An 18684-nucleotide genomic window follows, 5' to 3' on the forward strand; every position below is an offset into this window, starting at 1 on the left:
AAAATTTTACCCCTATAAACCTCCTCCCTCTCACCTTAAATCTATGCCCTCTAGCAATATCCATTCTCAAAGAGCAGTCCAACTGTGCCAGTGTGGCATTTACCTTTCACAATACAATACTTTTAACCATGGCAAGCCAACCAGAGTTAGGTATGATGAGAACAGAAAGTGCCGGAAATACTCAGCAGGTCTGGCAGCATCTGGGTAGAGAGAAACAGAGTTAACGTTTCAGGTCTGTGACCCTTCAACAGAACTGGCAAAAGTTAAAAATGTAACAGTCTTTGAGCAAGTCAAAGAGGGGGTGGGGGAAAGAAGAACAAGAAGGGAGGACTGTGATAGGACGGAGTGGGGAGAGATTAAATGACAGCGATGCCATGGATCAGAATGAAAATGGAGTGCAGAATAGTTGTAGTGAAAGACAAAGGACTGTATTTTAAGGAGCCCTTGATATCGGGATCCGTTGCGTGGTGGGGGGGGGGGGGGGGGGGGGGTGGTGGTGGGGGAGGCCTGAAGATGGCCCCGGATGAGGCCTGACACGGACCTCGACACCGGCAGGGCCCGTCCTAATATTGCCGGCGGTGGCAAGGCCTCGTGGCGGCCCCCTGCCATTTGGCGACGGGACTGCAATTTAAATATTTAAATAAATTAAATTAATGAATCTCATGTCTCCTCCTGACGTCCCGCCGCGATCTTCAGCCCAGTGGCCGACTGCCACGCCTTCAGATCCCAGTCCGGGGAAACAAGGCGGAACGCTTGTGGTGGGGGGGGGGGGGGGGGGAAATGGAGTGAAATTAGCATCATGGGTGAAGGGGATGATGGGAAGGGTTGAAGTTGAAAGTTTGTGCAGTTTTTGGGGGGAGGGGGGGGAGGTGCGGAGGCCAGATGGTAAGGTAAGTGTTTTGGTGGGGGGAAGGGCAAATAATTAATCTTATTGTATTGGAGGTGGGAGAGGGGCAAAAGAGATGCTTTTATTTATTTTAATTCAAATTCCCTTTAAATATTTAAATTTCCCGGTAGGACTGACAGCCCTTTAAAAATGGCGTCAGCACCTGGGCACAGGCGGCTAATGTCAATGCCAGGGACGGACAGCCCGCCCCCTCCATGTGACTTGGCGGGGGGGCAGTCTGCCCCAGCCATTTAAATGAGCCGCCGCGCTTGGAATCGTCGCGGCTCTTTAGCGTGACCATTTTTTTCACCCGTCGCCAATTTTGGCAGCGGGCTTATAAAATTCAGCCCAAAGCATGAGTCCAGAGAGAGTACTAATGGCAGAATAATGAACAGCTCTGTACGAAAGCAAAAACATGAAAAATAAATTTAAGACGAGCACATGGTTAAAAAATAATTTAAAAAGAAATTTATATCAAAATTAATGGGGCTTTTTTAGTTTTTTATATATATATATATTTTTTTTACATTATTTATTTTTTAACCACGTGCTAGTCTTAAACTTGTTTTTCATGTTTTTGTTTTCGCACTGAGCCGCTCATTATTCTGCCATTAGCACTCTCTCTGGACTCTTGCTTTCTCTTTCGCTACAACTATTTAGCTCGCCATTTGCATTCTGATGCATGATATCTGCCATTTAATCTCTCCCCCACTGTCCTATCACAGCCTTCCTTCTTGTTCTTCTGCCTCCCTCCCCCCTCGCCCCCACCTTTCACTTGCTCAAAGACTGTTACATTTCTAACCTTTTCCAGTTCTGATGAAGGGTCACAGACCTGAAACGTTAACTCTGTTTTTCTCTCTACACAGATGCTGCAAGATCTGCTGAGTATTTCTGGCACTTCCTGTTCTCATTTCAGAGTTCCAGCCTCTGCAGTATTTTGCTCTTATTTCAGGGTTAGGTGTACTTGAAAGAGCTAATAACATAGGAAACAGGAGCAGGAGTAGGCCATTCGGACCCTCGAGCCTGCTCCACCATTCAACTAGATCATGGCTGATCTTCTACCTCTGCCATTTTCCCGCACTATCCCCATATCCCTTGATATCTTTAATATCTAGAAATCTATCAATCTCTGTCTTGAACATACTCAATGACTGAGCCTCCACAGCCCTCTGGGGCAGAGAATTCCAAAGATTCACCACCCTCCGAGCAAAGAAATTCCTCCTCATCTCAGTCCTAAATGGCCTACCTCCTATTCTAAGACGGTGTCTCTTGGTTCTAGACCCCACCCTCCACCCAAGGGAAACATTCTGCCTGCATCAACCCTTTTGAGCCCCGTAAGAATTTTGTATGTTTCAATGAGATCACCTCTCATTCTTCTAAACGCGAGAGAATATAGGCCCAGTCTCCTCAAACACTATATAACACTAAGGCCAGGTGTACAAATTTCACAACCAAAATGCCTGCAGATTATTGAGACAGAGCACTTCATGTATCTTGAGAAATGGAAATTGACTTTGGAAAGAAAAAAATAATTGAAAAACTTCATCAGTTAGATTCGAATCAATTTAAGACCATTTAATTTACATCTATAACTGAAGCAAAACTCTAATGTTAAAGTGTGAAGTTGACAAATTCTGATGAAACATTCCTGAAATGAAAGTGGCAGAAACAGGGCAAGGAATGTTCACCATGGGGGAGGAAAAGTTATGAGGGGTAATAAAATAATGTAATTCTAAAATAGTGAAATACCTTTGACAAGAAATCACATTATTTGCTGATTACTATAGTATGATGTCACTTTGGCAATGTCCTTTTCTGAGTTTGGTAGAGATTTTAGGTTTCTTTAAATGGCACCAAATGACTAAATTAATAAAGCTGTGTACACCACTGTACATCCAATATTTTCCACAAGCTCCAATTCAATGAGTCCTTTCGTGGGGCTATGTTATTGTGGAGTGTGACATTCTCTTTTTAGAATGTTCATAACGGAGGCATCTGGGTGCTGCGTACTAACTCTGACTGAGAGGATGAAGTCACCTGTTACTAATCCTCCAGCACTGCAGCTTTAAAAACAGATAAAATTGCTTGGATTTTCCCTCTCTCCTTGTGGAGAGATACCTCACAACTACTTTGGGCCTAGCTATTCTGCTATAATGGAGATTGTCAACCAATGAAGTGAGGTACGCTGAAAATCAACACTCCTCTACTCTGAGGCACACTTACCTCAGTGTAGCTACAAACTGAGCCGATTTCAAATGAGTCCTTCTGATACCATCAAATAAGAATTTAGTTTCTGCTGACACCTTATTAGAATCTCATTCCAATCTTCAAAATAGTAATACAACAAAGTGAACATAATAGATTGCATGTAGAGTATGGGACCCAGTCTTGTAAACTCATACCATATTCTCAATATTCTATATATAGTATTAGAGAAATCTTGAGAATTTACAATATTTCCAGGTATATGTACATGTTTGATAAACATGTGACTTCATACTATTCTCAGATAAACTTCTTCTTTGGCCTCCTTATCGCGAGAAACAATGGGTAAGCGCCTGGAGGTGGTCAGTGGTGTGTGGAACAGCGCCTGGAGTGGCTATAAAGGCCAATTCTAGAGTGACAGACTCTTCCACAGTTGCTGCAGAAAAATTTGTTTGTCGGGGCTGTTACACAGTTGGCTCTCCCCTTGCGCCTCTGTCTTTTTTCCTGCCAACTGCTAAGTCTCTTCGACTCGCCACGCTTTAGCCCCACCTTTATGGCTGCCCGCCATAAACACTGAATGTAATATCTGAGGAGTCTGATTATTGTATTGCTATGTTATTCAAATAAATTTGCAATACTATCCAAGTTCAGAAGATGATTAAAAGGCAACTGACCTTGAGGTCCTTGTGGGCCGAGACAACCACGTTCACCTTGATCACCGGGAAGTCCCAACGGTCCATCAAGCCCAGGGAACCCAGCGTAGCCCTGGTCACCCATCTCACCTTAACAAGAAGCAAGAGCAGAGGATTGTGACTATTGCCTGCATTAGGAAATATGAAATAAAGTCCAATAATTTTGATTTTCAAAAACAATGTTTGAGTTGCGAGAGGCCAGTGGAGTGTGAAAGGCCGGAGGAGTGCAGAATTCAGATTTGGGAGGGATTCAGCCTTCCGGTGCAGTTGGACAGGATTTTTTTCTATCATTAATAATTGTGTGAAGTGATTCTGGTGAGAGTGCGATGTTAGTAGCTTAAAACCAGTAGCTTAAAACACAGACGTGTAATAGTGCAGGGAACCCTTGTGACATGCGTAGAGTGCGATATGTCAGCCATCATATAACCTCATTGTATGACTGGACAGCATATAAAAAGAAAAGATTAATTAAAGAATGGAAAAAGAATGGTATCCCAATGTATAGAATGAAGTATGGTGGAGATATTAAGTAAATATTTTGTTCATTTTTTTTTTTTACAGATGTTGGTGAAAGCAAGGACGTAAGGTAGATATAGAGCAGTTGTTACAGATAATTGTAGAAGGGGCACTGGTTCTGAAAAGGCTAGCAGAATACAAGACGGTTATGTCACCAGACCCTGACAGCATGTGCCTTCAGCTGATGAATGAAATTAAAGAGGAAATAAAGGTTCTGGCTCAACTTTTCATTCATTCATATAAACGCAAATTGCGCTAGTGGACTGGAGATGAGCCAAGGTAAGATCTCTGTTCAAGAAGTAAGAGAAGGATGAATTGGTTAACTATAGACTAATCTAACCTCTGTTGCAGACAAGTCCAGAATCTATGATTATAAATAAAATTAGTCAGCATTCAGAAACGTATGGGTCAATCATGGACAGCTAGCATGGATTTGTTAAAGGCATATTGGGTTTTACAAATTCTGAAGATTTTTTTTGAAGAAGTGACTGATTGGATAAAGGGAATGCAATATGTTTAGTGTATATAGACTTTCCAACTCCATTAATTATGGTGCTCAGGCTTGTGAGAAAAAGCCAGGTATATGGTACAAGAAGAAAAGTAGCATCGTGAGTAGAATGTTGGCTGGAGACAAAGGGTGGAATTTTATGCTAGCGGCAGGGGTCTCAATGTCAGGGGAAACCGACTCCGAGATTCCCGCATCCTCTCTTCTATGGAAGGCCCGCCAAATTTAGGCACTTAACTGGACAGCGGCAGGTCTTCCATAGGACTTAGGACCGTGTCGTTGGAAGTCCCGGCCTTGCAGAGCTGCTGGTCAATCAGAGGCCGGCAGCTGCAGTGCCACTGTGGGGCGGTGGCTGCTGCTGCTGTGGCTGCAGCAACCAGACACTGAGGAGCAGCACTGGAGCCAGGCTTAAGGATGTCAGTGGGCACCCCCTTCCCGATTCAGGGTCCCTCATTCAGGCACTAAGTGCCTTTGAACGAGGGAGATGCCCCCAACAGAACCGGGAAGCAGCCCACATGGTTTTTCATGCCGTGTTTCCCGTGCGGCGCAGGCCCATCCGCCTCACGGGTAATTGCAGCTACAGTGGGAAGAAGCCCTTAATTGGGGATTAATTACCCAGTTAACGGCCTCAACTGGCAGCGGGCAGGAAGGCTGCTCACAGTCCTTCCTGCCCCGGACTAAATTTCAGCGGATGCGGGATGGTGGTGAGGGGGGGGGACCTTATGCTCTCCCCGCCTCCAAATTCGCCACGGGGGAGAGCATAAAATTCCACCCAAAGAGTTAGTGTAAATGGATGTTGCTCAGATTGGAGAAGGGTTAGAAGTGGTGTCATACAAGTATCACAGAATCACAGAATTATACAGTGCAGAAGAGTCCCTTCGGCCCATCGAGTCTGCACCGATGCATTAAAGACACCTGACCTGTCTACCTAATCCCATTTGCCAGCACTTGGCCCATAGCCTTGGTGTCTTCACTTTTATTCTCGATATATATAGCTGATTTGGACTTGGGAACAGGGAATGCAATCTCAAAATTTACTGATGACACAAAAGTAGGAGATTTGACAAATAGCGAGAAGGGGTGTAAAAACCTTCAGGATGATATCGACTATTTGTAGATTGGGATGCCAGGTTACATGTACATTGTGGATAAATGTGAGGTATTAGATTTTGAAAGGGAAAACAAGGAATGGGACTATACACTCATTGAAAAGAGGCTGGAGAGTGTGAATGAACAAAAACAACCAAGGATTCAAATTGACAATTCCTCAACTGCGGCAAAAAGACCATATGAAGGACATGATATTTTGGATTTCATGAATAGCAGCATAGAGTACAAGAGGAAAGAAGTAATGATAAATTTGTATAAAACATTGGTTAGGCTACAGTTATAGTATTGTGCGCAGTTTTAACCACCCAATTATAAATAGGCCATAAAACTACAGCAAGTGTACAGCTCAGATTCACCAGGATGATAGAAACAATGGAAAGCTATAGCTATGAGAAAAAACTTGAGCTAATGGGACTATTACCACTGGAGCAGTGGAGGCTAAGAGGAAATTTAATTGAGTGTTTTTAGATTATAAAAGTTTTTGGTAGCCTGAGTCAAGAATGACTCATGACGAAGGAAGCATCAATTTTAAAGTGTTACTAAGAGAGTGAGAAGAGAGGTGAAGAGAAGTTCTTCTATTCAGCAGGTTGTCGGCGTATGGAATGCTTTGCCACAGGGAGTGTTTGAGGCAGAGAACATTGAATCTTTTAAGGGAAATGTGGAGAGATATTTAAAAGTGAGGAAGATATGGGACAAAGGGAGAGAGTGAGGGCAGTGGGATTTCACAGGCATGCTGAGCCAAATGGTCTTGTCTGCTGTAAACATTTATGCTTCTGTGAAAAAAAGGAAAAATAAAATGCATAATATATTAACAAAATTGCAATCAACCTCCAGAATCTATCATGAAAGTAGGAATTTGTTGTTTGCAAAGTTTCTGCTTCTATAACCATTTAAGGTTTATTAGGAGTCAGGATTAGAGTTTTTAGCATTTGCATATTCTTAGAACATAAGAGCATAAGAACTAGGAGCAGGAGTAGGCAATTCAGCCCCTCGAGCCTGCTCCGCCATTCAATACGATCATGGTTGATCTCATCTTGGCCTCAACTCCACTTTCCTGCCCGTTCTCCATAACTCTTGTGGCACAGGTCAATACCATATATTACTGAAAAGTCAATTTAACTTTGTATTTTGAAAATACCTTTTGGACCTGGTGGCCCTGGAGGGCCATGAAAGCCATATGGGCCCTGCTCTCCTGGTGGGCCTTGAGCACCAGTTCTACCTGATAGGCCTGGTTCTCCAGGATCCCCTTGTAATGGTATGGAGGGGAGCCCTGGCTCACCAGGGAATCCAGGAGGACCTGCAAAAGAAGATCAGATGACGGAACATAAAAGATTAGCTAGATAATCTAAGAATGAAGGCAATGTAAACTATGTTAATCCCACATAATACCGTTAGGTAGGGTCCACTATATGCATATGACAAGGATCGTGCTATAATGCAGAGCTCCTTCTGGCTACTGAGGTAAAACAACTTGTATCTCACTCCTGAACTCATTGCTCTGCTACTGTTAATTGCCATACTGTTATGAAGCAAAATGAAGTGAATAGTTCACGCTCATTGGTAGAGATATTATGAGGAGTAAGTAAATATAAACCCATTTGCTGTGATGCTGCAGCACTGAGCAGTAATTCCCAACATCCAAATTACTCCAGTACCAACCTTGTCATAAATCGGAGGGTGGTGGGGGGGGGGGGGCGGTGGGGGGGGGGGGGTCAGTCTTTAAAAATATCCATCGGTGGTGCCAACAGCAACTTTTGTGTAACATAGGATCATAGCACTGGAGGAGGGGGTGGTGGAAATTGGCAATTGAAGCCTTTAAAAAGCTTTTAATGGCTGAGGATCTTTGGCAGCTGGCTGGAAGAGCAGCTAGTTAAGTATCAAACAGTTTGAGGAACTGAGCAGGCTGTTAGGTCACTGTAACAGGTTTTGGGGCACTTTTAAAGAATAGCTTCAAGTGGAGGAATGGATAGAGGCACAAAAAACTGAGCAGGGTATTTCAAGGAGGCAGAAAGAGCAGATAATTTTAATACAGCTGACGCTCATCATTTAAGGCCGTAAAGGAGAGAAAGACTTCTGGGTGCCCACGGGAGGAAACTTAGGAGTGTGTCTCTTGCGTCACATGCAGGGAAAGAATGCCAACTCTCTCACCCACAGAACAGTAGATTAGTGCAGGAAAAAGTGCAATGATCTGAAAAAGGCAGGCAAGGTACCACAATGGGCACCCCCCTTTTCTTTCTCTGGGTATCATGGGTGCCAACACACTGCTGATCCTCTAAAATTAATAGCTCCACAAGTCATCCTTCATATGCATTGTGGTTAAGGACATCATTATCTCTATATGAGGTGGCATAAAAATTTAGCACAGTTCACAGTCCCACAGCCACATGCAAAATTGTCTGGGAAGATGATCTCAGCTATTAGTCTTCATGTTATAGCTGGTACCTTTCACCCACTGCAGAAGTGCACTGTTCCCATGCAGAGCTCGACATTGAGATCTTCATACAATCTGTGTTGCCTGTAAATTCTTTAGAGGATGAATAATATCTTGTAGGGCACATGCTTATCATATGGTGCCTCAATCTTATTCCTTCTGTTCCTCCTCCTCCATTGAACTTGCAAATAAGGCAATACTCATTAGAAATCCCACACCTGGTATTCAGAACCTCTTGCTACAGTTGGGAGCAAATATAACACGGGGGTCTCATACCTCAGGACATCAGTAGCAAGGCCACCTCTATACAGGCGCAAAGCACAGAAAAGCCACTTTAAAAGCTCTTTGGTAACTCTCTACCACTTCTCATAGTTTCTTCAGGCTGCAGCCTCAACACTAAAGCATTTAAGCCAGTCTCAGTTGATGCTGGCAAAAGGTCATTATTTTCAGTTCATCAATTACCCTTTGTAAAATACTGGTTAGACCTCAGCTGGTATAATGTGGCCAATTCTGGGCACCACACTTTTGGATGGATGTCACAGCCTTAGAAAAGGTACAAAGGAAATTTATTAGAATGTGGAGAGACTGGAGAAACTGAGGTTGCTCTCCTAAGAATAGAGGAGGTTAAGAGGAGATTTGATAGTAATGTTCAAAATCATGAACTGTTCTGATGGAGTAAGTAAGGAGAAACTGTTTCCAATGGCAGAAGAGTCGGTAACTAGAAGACACAGATTTAAATTAATGGACAAAAGAATGAAAGATGACAAGGCAAAACATTTTTTATGCTATGAGTTATGATGATCTGGAATGCATTGCCTGAAAGGGTAGTGGAAGCAGGTTCAATAATAACTTTCAGAAAGGAATTGGATGAATAACTTGAGGGGGGAAAATTTGCTGGGATACAGAGAAAAAAGGGTATGGAACTAATTGGAATGTAGGAACATAGGAGTAGGAGTAGGCCATTCAGTCCATCGGGCCTGGCCATTATTCAATATGATCATGGCTGATCTTCCACTTCAATGCCTTTTTCCCACACTATCCTCATATCCCCTTATGTCATTTGTATTTAGAGATCTGTCAGTCTCTGCTTTCCTTCAAAGAGCCAGTACAGGCACGATGGGATGAATGGCCTCTTTCTGTGCTGTACCATCCTATGATTTAGTTGCAATGGATGTGCAAGTCATGAGTTTTGCTGCTACTCTTTATTAGCATTTCTTTTAATGATGCACCATTGTTGTTAACATGTATGCCACAATGCTACAAGACTCCTGAACTACAGTACGACCATCAATGGACAGAAATTCAGTGCTTATGGGTCCTTCCCCCAGAATCCACCTCCAGAAATGCTGGTACAAACATTTTATATCTTAAACTTGCCAAAAATTGCAAGTTAATTCTGAACCTGAAGAACAAATCCCATTTGTGGTTCCAAATCACTAACAAAGGACAGCAGGATAACAGGGTACGTAATGCTCATTTTCTAGTTCAGGGAGGAAGTAGTGTGCGATGTTGTTGGAGCACTATTTAAAGATGTCTACTGTAAGGTTACTCTTTATTATGGGGAAATATATGTGTATGTAAAAGTCCTGTTTATGTTCTATTGCGAATATGATGTGTGAACCACAGTACACTGTCACCACATATCCTCACCATCACTAAGATTGTTTATTTCCACCTAGAAATCATAGAAATGTACAGCATGGAAGGAAGCCATTTGACCCATCGTGTCCGCACCGCTGATAAGTAGCCATCCAGCCTAATCCAACTTTCCAGCTTTTAGTCCATAGCCATGTAGATTATGTTATGACGGTGCTTTTATATTTTTTGTTAGGTTTTTCGAGGGCTCATGTATTTTAGAATTATGGACATTGTTTTATTTGGGAAAACTGGAAAGGATTCCATGGATGTTTTTTCACTGGGGTCATTGAAAAGACACTGAGGGGACTTGGTTTGTAAACCACCTGTCTTCAGATAAATACCCAGCAGGGGCTTTTTGACTTGGGGGAGATGTTTACCGAGAAGTGACAGGTCAAGATTTATAGGGTTCAGGAGGTTTAATTCTTGACATATTGTTTTTGGTTTCGCTTTGAACAATGTGTTGGGGGTGTGGAGTGTTTTGAAAGGAGCTTAAAAAAAATCAACCTGCCAAGGACAAAACCTCAGCCTTTTTCCATTTCTTTGAAAAGCCTGCCAGCTTTTCCATCTCTTTGAGAAGAGTGTAAGAAATAGAGAAACTGACGACGCATTTCTCCTGGAAAAGGCTGCCAGAAACCTCTATTGTCATGTTTCTCCTGGAAAGTCTGCCAAACTGATCCTCAACGTCATCTGAAAAGAACTGTTCTAGAAAGATCCCAGTGAAAGCTGTATTTTTTTCATTCGTTCCTGCGATGTGTGCATCACTGGCTAGGCCAGCATTTATTGCCCATCCATAATTGCCCTTGAGACAATGGTGGTGAGCTGCCTTCTTGAACCGCTGCAGTCCATGTGGGGTAGGTACACCCACAGTGCTGTTAGGAAGGGAGTTCCAGTATTTTATTCTGTATTTTATTCTGGGATAAAAATAAAGTCTATGATTGACCTTATCTGTATATGGGTAAACATTTAAATATATGTTGTGACCTGTGGAGAAGAAGCGGAACTAGAAAAACTGTGCACTCCTCCTGCCTCGGTCGTAACAATGACAGCACTTCAAGTGCATATCCAAGCACTTTTTCAATGTTATGAGGGTTTCTGCCTCTATCACCCTTTCAAGCAGTGAGTTCCAGATCCCCACCACCCTCTGGGTGAAAATATTTCCCCTCAAATCTCCTCTCTGAACTTCCTACCTCAGTCTAAATCTAAGCCCCCGGTTATGGATCCCTCAATCAACAGAATCAGGCCTTCCAACCCATTTTACCTAGACCCCTCATAATTTTATACACTTCAATTAGGTGTCATCTCAGCCTCCACTTTTCCAAAGAAAACAACCCTAGCCTATCCAATCTTTCCTTATAACTAAAATTCTCCAGTCCAGGTAACATCCACATAAATCTCCTTTGTACCCTCTCTAGTGCAATCACATCTTTCCTATAATGCGGTGGCTAGAACTGCATGCAGTTCATCAGATGTGGCCTAACTAGTGTTTTATATAGTTCCAGCATAACTCTCAGCTCTTACATTCTATGCCTCAGTTAATAAAGGCAACTACCCCGTATGCCTTCTTAACCACCTTATCTACCTGTCCAGTCACCATCAGGGGACGGTGGACATGCACTCCAGGCCCCCTGTTGATCTACACTTCTCAGTATCCTACTATTTATTGTGTATTCCCTTGCCTTGTTAGCCTTCTCCTAATGCATTATCTCACACTTCTCCAGCTTGAATTCCATTTTCCACTGTTCCACCCTCCTGACTTGTCCATTGATATCTTCCTGCAGCCGACAGTCACAAAAACACCCACTGATCATTACTCTTTGCTTCCAGCCTCTGTGCCAATTTTGGATCCCATGGGCTTTTATTTTTGTGACCAGTCTGCCATGTGGGACTTTATCAAAAGCTTTGCTAACATCCATATAGACTGCATCAAATGCACTAACCTCATCGACCCTCCTTGTTATCTCTTCAAAAATTCAATCATGTTAGTCAGACATGACCTTCCCTGAACAAATCCATAGTGACTGTCTTTGATTAATCCATGCCTTTCTAAATGAAGATTTATCCTTCCCTTTAGAATCTTGTCCAATTATTTTCCCACCACTGAGGTTAGGCTGATTGGCCTGTAAATACTCGATCTATCCTTTTCTCTCTTTTTAACAATGGTACAAAATTAGCTATCCTCCAGTGCTCTGGTACCATGCTTGTAGCCAGAGATGATTGGAAAATTATTGGGTGAGAGCCTCTACTATTTCTTATCTTGCTTCCCTTAACAGCCTACGATTAATTTCATCTGGGCCTAGAGATTTATCCACTTTCAAAGATGTTAAACCCCTTAATACTGCCTCTCTCACCATGTTATTTTCATCTCATATATCACACTCCTCCTCCCTGATTGCAATGTCTGTATCGACCCTCTCTTTTGTGAAAACAGATGCAAAAGTATTCATTAAAAACCATACCGACATTCTCCGCCTTCGTAACGTCACTCAACTCCGATCTGCCTCAGCTCATCTGTTGATGAAACTCTTATCTATGTTTTTGTTACCTCTAGACTTGAATATGCTAACGCACTCCTGGTCAGCCTCCCATCTTCCACCTCTATAAGACTGAGGTCATCCAAAACTGTTGCCTGTATCCCAACTAACAACAAATCCTGTTTGCCCATCACCCCTGTGCTCACTGACCTATTGTGGCTCCCGGTTAAGCAATGCTTCGATTTTAAAATTCTCATCCAAAATTACAGTTCCCTCCATTTGTCTTGCCTCTCCCTATCTCTGTAACTTCCTCCACCCTTGAGATCGCTTCACTCCTCCAATTCCGGTCTCCTGCACATCCTTGATTTTAATAGCTCCACCCACTGGCAGCCCTGCCTTCAGCAGACAAACCCCGAAGCGCTGGACTTCCCTACTTTATATTCCCACCTCTTTATCTCTCCTTTCTCCTTTAAGATGCTCCTTAAAACCCACCTTTTACAACAAGCATTTGATCATCTGCCCTAATATCTCCCTATGTAGCTTGGTGTCAATTTTTTTTTATGCATTCATGGGATGTGGGCGTCACTGGCCAGGCCAGCATTTATTGCCCATCCCTAATTGCCCTTGAGAAGGTGGTGGTGAGCTGCCTTCTTGAACCGCTGCAGTCTATTTGGGGTAGGTATACCCACAGTGCTGTTAGGAAGGGAGTTCCAGGATTTTGACCCAGAGACAGTGAAGGAATGGCGATATAGTTCCAAGTCAGGATGGTGTGTGACTTGGAGGGGAACTTGCAGGTGGTGATGTTCCCATGTATTTGCTGCCCTTGTCCTTCTAGTTAGTAGAGGTCGCAGGTTTGGAAGGTGCTGTCTAAGGAGCCTTGGTGCATTGCTGCAGTGCATCTTGTAGATGGTACACACTGCTGCCACTGTGCGTCGGTGGTGGAGGGAGTGAATGTTTGTAGATGGGGTACCAATCAAGTGGGCTGCTTTGTCCTGAATGGTGTCGAGCTTCTTGAGTGTTGTTGAAGCTGCACCCATTCAGGCAAGTGGAGAATATTCCATCACACTCCTGACTTGTGCCTTGTAGATGGTGGACAGGCTTTGGGGAGTCAGGAGATGAGTTACTCGCCTCAGGATTCCTAGCCTCTGACCTGCTCTTGTAGCCACAGTATTTATATGGCTACTCCAGTTCAGTTTCTGGTCAATGGTTACCCCTAGGATATTGATAGTGGGGGATTCAACGATGGTAATGCCGTTGAATGTCAAGGGGAGATGGTTAGATTCTCTCTTGTTGGAGATGGTCATTGCCTGGCACTTGTGTGTCGCGAATGTTACTTGCCACTTATCAGCCCAAGCCGGGATATTGTCCAGATCTTGCTGCATTTCTACACGGACTGCTTCAGTATCTGAGGAGTCATGAATGGTGCTGAACATTGTGCAATCATCTGCGAACATCCCCACTTCTGACCTTATGATTGAAGGAAGGTCATTGATGAAGCAGCTGAAGATGGTTGGCCCTAGGACACTACCCTGAGGAACTCCTGCAGTGATGTCCTGGAGCTCAGATGATTGACCTCCAACAACCACAACCATCTTCCTTTGAGCTAGATATGATTCCAGCCAGCGGAGTGTTTTCCCCCTGATTCCCATTGACCTCAGTTTTGCTAGGGCTCCTTGATGCCATACTCGGTCAAATGCTGCCTTGATGTCCAGGGCAGTCACTCTCACCTCACATCTTGAGTTCAGCTCTTTTGTCCATTTTTGAACCAAGGCTGTAATGAGGTCAGGAGCTGAGTGGCCCTGGCGGAACCCAAACTGAGCGTCACTGAGCAGGTTATTGCTAAGCAAGTGCCGCTTGATGGCACTGTTGATGCTACCTTCCAAAACTTTACTGATGATTGAGAGTAGGCTGATGGGTTGGTAATTGGCCGGGTTGGACTTGTCTTGCTTTTTGTGTACAGGACATACCTGGACAATTTTCCACATTGCAGGATAGATGCCAGTGTTGCAGCTGTACTGGAACAGCTTGGCTAGGGGCACCGCAAGTTCTGGAGCACAGGTCTTCAGTACTATTGATGGAATATTGTCAGGGCCCATAGCTTTTGCAGTATCCAGTGCCTTCAGTAATTTCTTGATATCACACAGAGTGAATCGAATTGGCTGATGTCTGGCATCTGTGATGTTGGGGACTTCAGGAGGAGGCCGAGATGGATCATCAACTCGGCACCTCTGGCTGAAGATTGTTGCAAAAGCATCAGCCTTATCTTTCGCACTGATGTGTTGGGCTCCCCCATCATTGAGGATGAGGATATTTGTGGAGCCACCTCCTCCAGTTAGTTGTTTAATTGTCCACCACCATTCACAGCTGGATGTGGCAGGACTGCAGAGCTTCGATCTGATCCGTTGGTTATGGGATTGCTTAGCTCTGTCTATCGCATGCTGTTTGTTTGATAATCACTCCTGAAGAGCCCTTGTGACATTTTACTACATTAAATGTTCTCTATATGAGGAGTAATTAAGAGTGTTATGGGAACGCTTATAAAGTGTCTTTTTTTGTGCTTTGCACATGTCGAGAGATGGCCTTGCCATCAACATCCTGAGGCTGTGAGACCCTGGGTTATAGTAAGAAGTTCTGAACACCAGGTGTGGGATTTCTAATGGGTATTGTCTTATCTGCAAATTTGATGGAGGAGGAGGAACAGGATAGAAGGAATGAGTGAGGTCCTGAGGAGGAAGGATGAATAATACTTATCCTTATTACATGGTGACTCACTCATTCCTTCTATCCTGTTCCTCCTCCGGACTTTACAGGCAACACAGATTGTAAGAAGATCTCAGTGTGGAGTTCTGGGTGAGATGCGTACATTCCTGCAATAAGGCAATAGCGGATCTGTGCCAGCTGCACTCAAAGATACATAGCCAAGATCATCTGCTCAGAATTCCATGATATTAAAGCAAGGAAGTTATACAGGGAAAACTGCTCCTCAGCTGCTTCTTACTCATCATTTTAGAGCATAAGACATAGTAACTAGTTGCAAGTCATAGTAACAAGAGGCAATTAATATAGACTAGCAAGTTTACTGACACAACATAATTGTAACCAAACTCACCTAGCGGTAAACCCACAGGATTGGGTGGAACAGCTTTTCTACACCCCGACCAATATTACCCACCATTGACTTCAATAAAGAGTAAAATCAGGCCAGGTGTAGAGCCAGTATTGCAGCCAAACTCATCAGTTTCCCAATAGGCGGGTTAGGTTAAAATTGCCCCCATCTTTTTAGAGGTAATTCGTTGGATGACTAACAGTGGGGTCAAATTCCACATCAAAGCTAGGTGAAATTAGGTGTCTGTATGGTTACTGACTTGGCAAAAGCTCTCATACCTGGTGGACCATCAAAACCTGGTGGACCTGCATCTCCTGGAGGTCCGTTTGATACAAAATCACATGCTGGTCCTCTTGGGCCTGGAGGTCCTGGTGGCCCACACGCACCTGTAATTTCAATGCAAATTTATTGGACATTTTGTAAATAATGGTCCTAGTTATTAAGGTAGTTTAATGGACAGTTATATCAATGCTATAGATTCTCTATTTTGACAGAGTATATTCTAAAATACAGCATTTGATTAATATATTGTCGGCTTAAAGATGGGCAGGAGCTGTAGTTATTCAAATTGCTGCGTGCTCCTAAATCTTACAAGAGGAGATATTAATCCGATGAACGTATCCCTCACTCCTTCTGCTTCCCGTGCTTCAAGCTTTAAGTCAGGATCAGCTAAAGCCTGGACTTGATTTATCTTCTATTTTTCTAACTGTAATAATCATTTGTTCAGAGATCTAAGGGAACAATTTTTATAGTGCACTGAACAGCTATTCAGGGCTCTGGGGAGCATTTTCAACAATGCTCTGATGAGCTATTCAGGAACCCAGGGAGCAGGGCAGCATCAGCATCATATCTTATGTGCATTGATTGGCATGTCAGGTTGGGAGAGATAAGTGGAGTAACATTATTGAAAGGGACTAGAGATCATCAGAGTAACAGAGAAAGCATCAGAAAAAGCCAGAGAAAATGAGAGATCGTGAGCTAAAAATTCAATATGGCTGGATTATGGGCACTGGGATCACGATGTGTGATCACCTCGTGCCCAATCAAGGTGATACAGGCAGTGCACAAATTTCGTGCTGCATGCTCATCTGCATGATTGCAGCATGCAGGCCAGTGCTAAACATGCTACTGGGTGGCTGCACACTCAGCAGGGGGCTCAAGTGCTTGCAAGGCCAACATGAGTTAAAGCTAGCCTACACTTCTTAAAGGCTGCCTGCACCTCTTAAAGGGAGGTGCATTCTGGCAGCTGAAGGTGTTAGAACAATTTCAGAAAGAGTTTCTCACAGAGTAACAGCGAAGCAGCACGCCACAGAGAGGGCTCCCAGGAAAGGAAGAAAGACATCATGTTCCCGCAGGGGGGCATACACTGCAAAGGGAATGGAAGCAGGCAGCCGTGGAGTTCAATGCAAGGAGTCTGGCCCCAAATCTGGATACAATGCCAGATAAAAGTTCAATGACCTCACACGGGTGGTCAAATTCACAGAATGCATCTTCAAATACCATCTTCTACCACAGCATCACCAACCTCACATACCGCTCAAAGCACCGCACACCCATTACTCATTCATCAGATATCTCTACAAGCAGGATGCATTTCGAACATTCATACACTGCAACTCACCCCCACGAACTTAATGCCGCTGCAAGCCTCACACCCACATCTCCCAGCTTCCACATACTTCCAGCTATACAGCTATGACAGGAAAATCAGCCAAAGACATTGCAACACACTCACTGACACTCTTTCCTCACTCTTGCAGGACAAAATGACACATTGCAGAAGAGAAACAGGAGGGGACAGATATAGCTGCATCTCTTGAAACCCTTCGAGGAGGTGGTACTCTGAATAATTGCTGTGGCAGCGATTGAGGTCATTGCAACTGGTGTCACTGAAACTATCCAGGATGATGGTATGTTCCTGCCTTATGCACCTTCTCAAATCCCATTGTACCCTCATTCCGCAATCTGGTTATGAAGCACAAGCTGCAGATGGTGTGACCTTGGACCTCTTCCCTCACCCCAACCCTCCCTTTCTGCATTTATGTTTTCAGATACCCAACACCTGCCGCCTGAGCAGCCTCAACATGAACGGCACGAACAAAAGCAAACATCTGTTGAGGAAGAACTGTCACATGATCTGAGTTTCACAGCTATTAGCTCAGGTTCTGGCACTGCGCATATTTTAGAGGGTAGCATAGAGGTGGGATAAGCATGTGGTGGACTGGGGCAGCGGGAGCCCTGACGACGGGCCGGAAAGCCGGGGGCAACACCACCTCGGCCATCTGGGGGAGATTTTAGACTCATGCGACAGCTAATTAGCTGTTGTCAGGGTTCCAGTCCATTTAAAGGGTGAGACTCTGCCTCTAAGAGCTGCTGGCCAATCAGAGGGCCGGAAGCTCTTCAGTCTCAGCAACGTCACAGGGAGCGATGGCCACTGCCCAACTGAGATGGATGCTGCCCTCGGAATGAGATGAATGGGGTCACGGGGTCCAATCAGGCAGGCCCCAGCAAGGTTGGGAGGGCGTTTGTTGGTGAGGGCATGGGGGGTGGTGGGTGGTGTTGCTGTGGGGCCGGCCATTGCCACGGTGGGGGGGGGGTCCCCTCTGTGGGCCACAGAGTGCCAAATTAGGAAGGCCCTCCCCGAGGCTGCAGGGAGGCCACCAGGGTTCGCGAGGCAGTCTCCCCACTCGGCGGAGAGCCAATCCACCACTGGTAAAATGCCTTAGTAAAATGAATATTCTGCAATGCTGGTTTTGCACAAATTTTGGGAGAGAGGTGCAAAGGAAGAAACTTAATTTAAGTAAAAAAGATATCCTTGAGGTTTTCCATTTCCCAATGTCACTGAAGGAGAAATTCTCCGCAAAGTGTTTGTTAATACATGGGATACTGTGTACAATACTGGATCACAGGCCAAGGGAAGAGTTAGGAATAGCAGTAAATGATCGCAATTCACATGATAAAACCACTGGCACAAACAACTAATGTGGGCAAAGTAATTTTCTTCAATAACTAAAACTCAAGTGATCTATATATTCAAGTGCTCACCTGGAGGGCCTGGAGAGAGTTCATAAAGGCCATGACCAAACAGCAGGCAGTATTAAGGATTCATGTGATGGTATGAGGC

At 44.1% G+C, this 18684-nt stretch overlaps 1 protein-coding gene across 1 annotated transcript in view; it reads right to left on the bottom strand.

Annotated features, from left to right (window-relative positions):
* The window catches only part of LOC137375058 (collagen alpha-4(IV) chain-like), a 226548-nt gene that overhangs the window by 29332 nt on the left and 178532 nt on the right, over window positions 1-18684 (bottom strand). Inside the window, exons 41-43 of the mRNA XM_068041685.1 lie at window positions 15839-15946; window positions 7053-7211; window positions 3766-3873 (exon numbers count right to left, since the gene is read on the bottom strand). Of these exons, the coding sequence (XP_067897786.1) occupies window positions 3766-3873; window positions 7053-7211; window positions 15839-15946 (375 nt within the window). The remainder of the gene's footprint in view (window positions 1-3765; window positions 3874-7052; window positions 7212-15838; window positions 15947-18684) is intronic.

This window comes from Heterodontus francisci, chromosome 11, assembly GCF_036365525.1.
Source record: "Heterodontus francisci isolate sHetFra1 chromosome 11, sHetFra1.hap1, whole genome shotgun sequence".
In the NCBI taxonomy this organism is placed as follows: Eukaryota; Metazoa; Chordata; class Chondrichthyes; order Heterodontiformes; family Heterodontidae; genus Heterodontus; species Heterodontus francisci.